We start from the raw sequence: 260 nt of genomic DNA on the forward strand, positions 1-260 counted from the left end.
CGCCAGTCGGACTGTTAGAGATCGGAGTCCGAGGGGCTAGTAATCTCGTCCCGATGAAAGTGTCCAAAGACGGGTCAAGTGGATCAACCGATGCCTACGTCGTTATAAAGTACGGGCCCAAATGGGCTCGGACTCGAACCATCTTGGACCAATTCAACCCTCGATGGAACGAACAATACGCCTGGGATGTGTTCGACCCGTGCACGGCCCTAACGATCGCCGTACTCGATAATCTCCGATACAAGCCCACCGCCGATGGC

General features: G+C 55.4%; 1 protein-coding gene across 1 annotated transcript in view; it reads left to right on the forward strand.

The window, feature by feature from the left end:
* The window catches only part of LOC109834614 (FT-interacting protein 1), a 3,294-nt gene that overhangs the window by 1,536 nt on the left and 1,498 nt on the right, over positions 1 to 260 (forward strand). The window contains 2 exon segments of the mRNA XM_020402650.1: positions 7 to 257; positions 259 to 260. The exon segment at positions 259 to 260 is cut by the window's right edge and continues 278 nt beyond it. Of these exon segments, the coding sequence (XP_020258239.1) occupies positions 7 to 257; positions 259 to 260 (253 nt within the window).

The sequence above is a fragment of the Asparagus officinalis genome, chromosome 3, assembly GCF_001876935.1.
Source record: "Asparagus officinalis chromosome 3, Aspof.V1, whole genome shotgun sequence".
Classification (NCBI taxonomy): Eukaryota; Viridiplantae; Streptophyta; class Magnoliopsida; order Asparagales; family Asparagaceae; genus Asparagus; species Asparagus officinalis.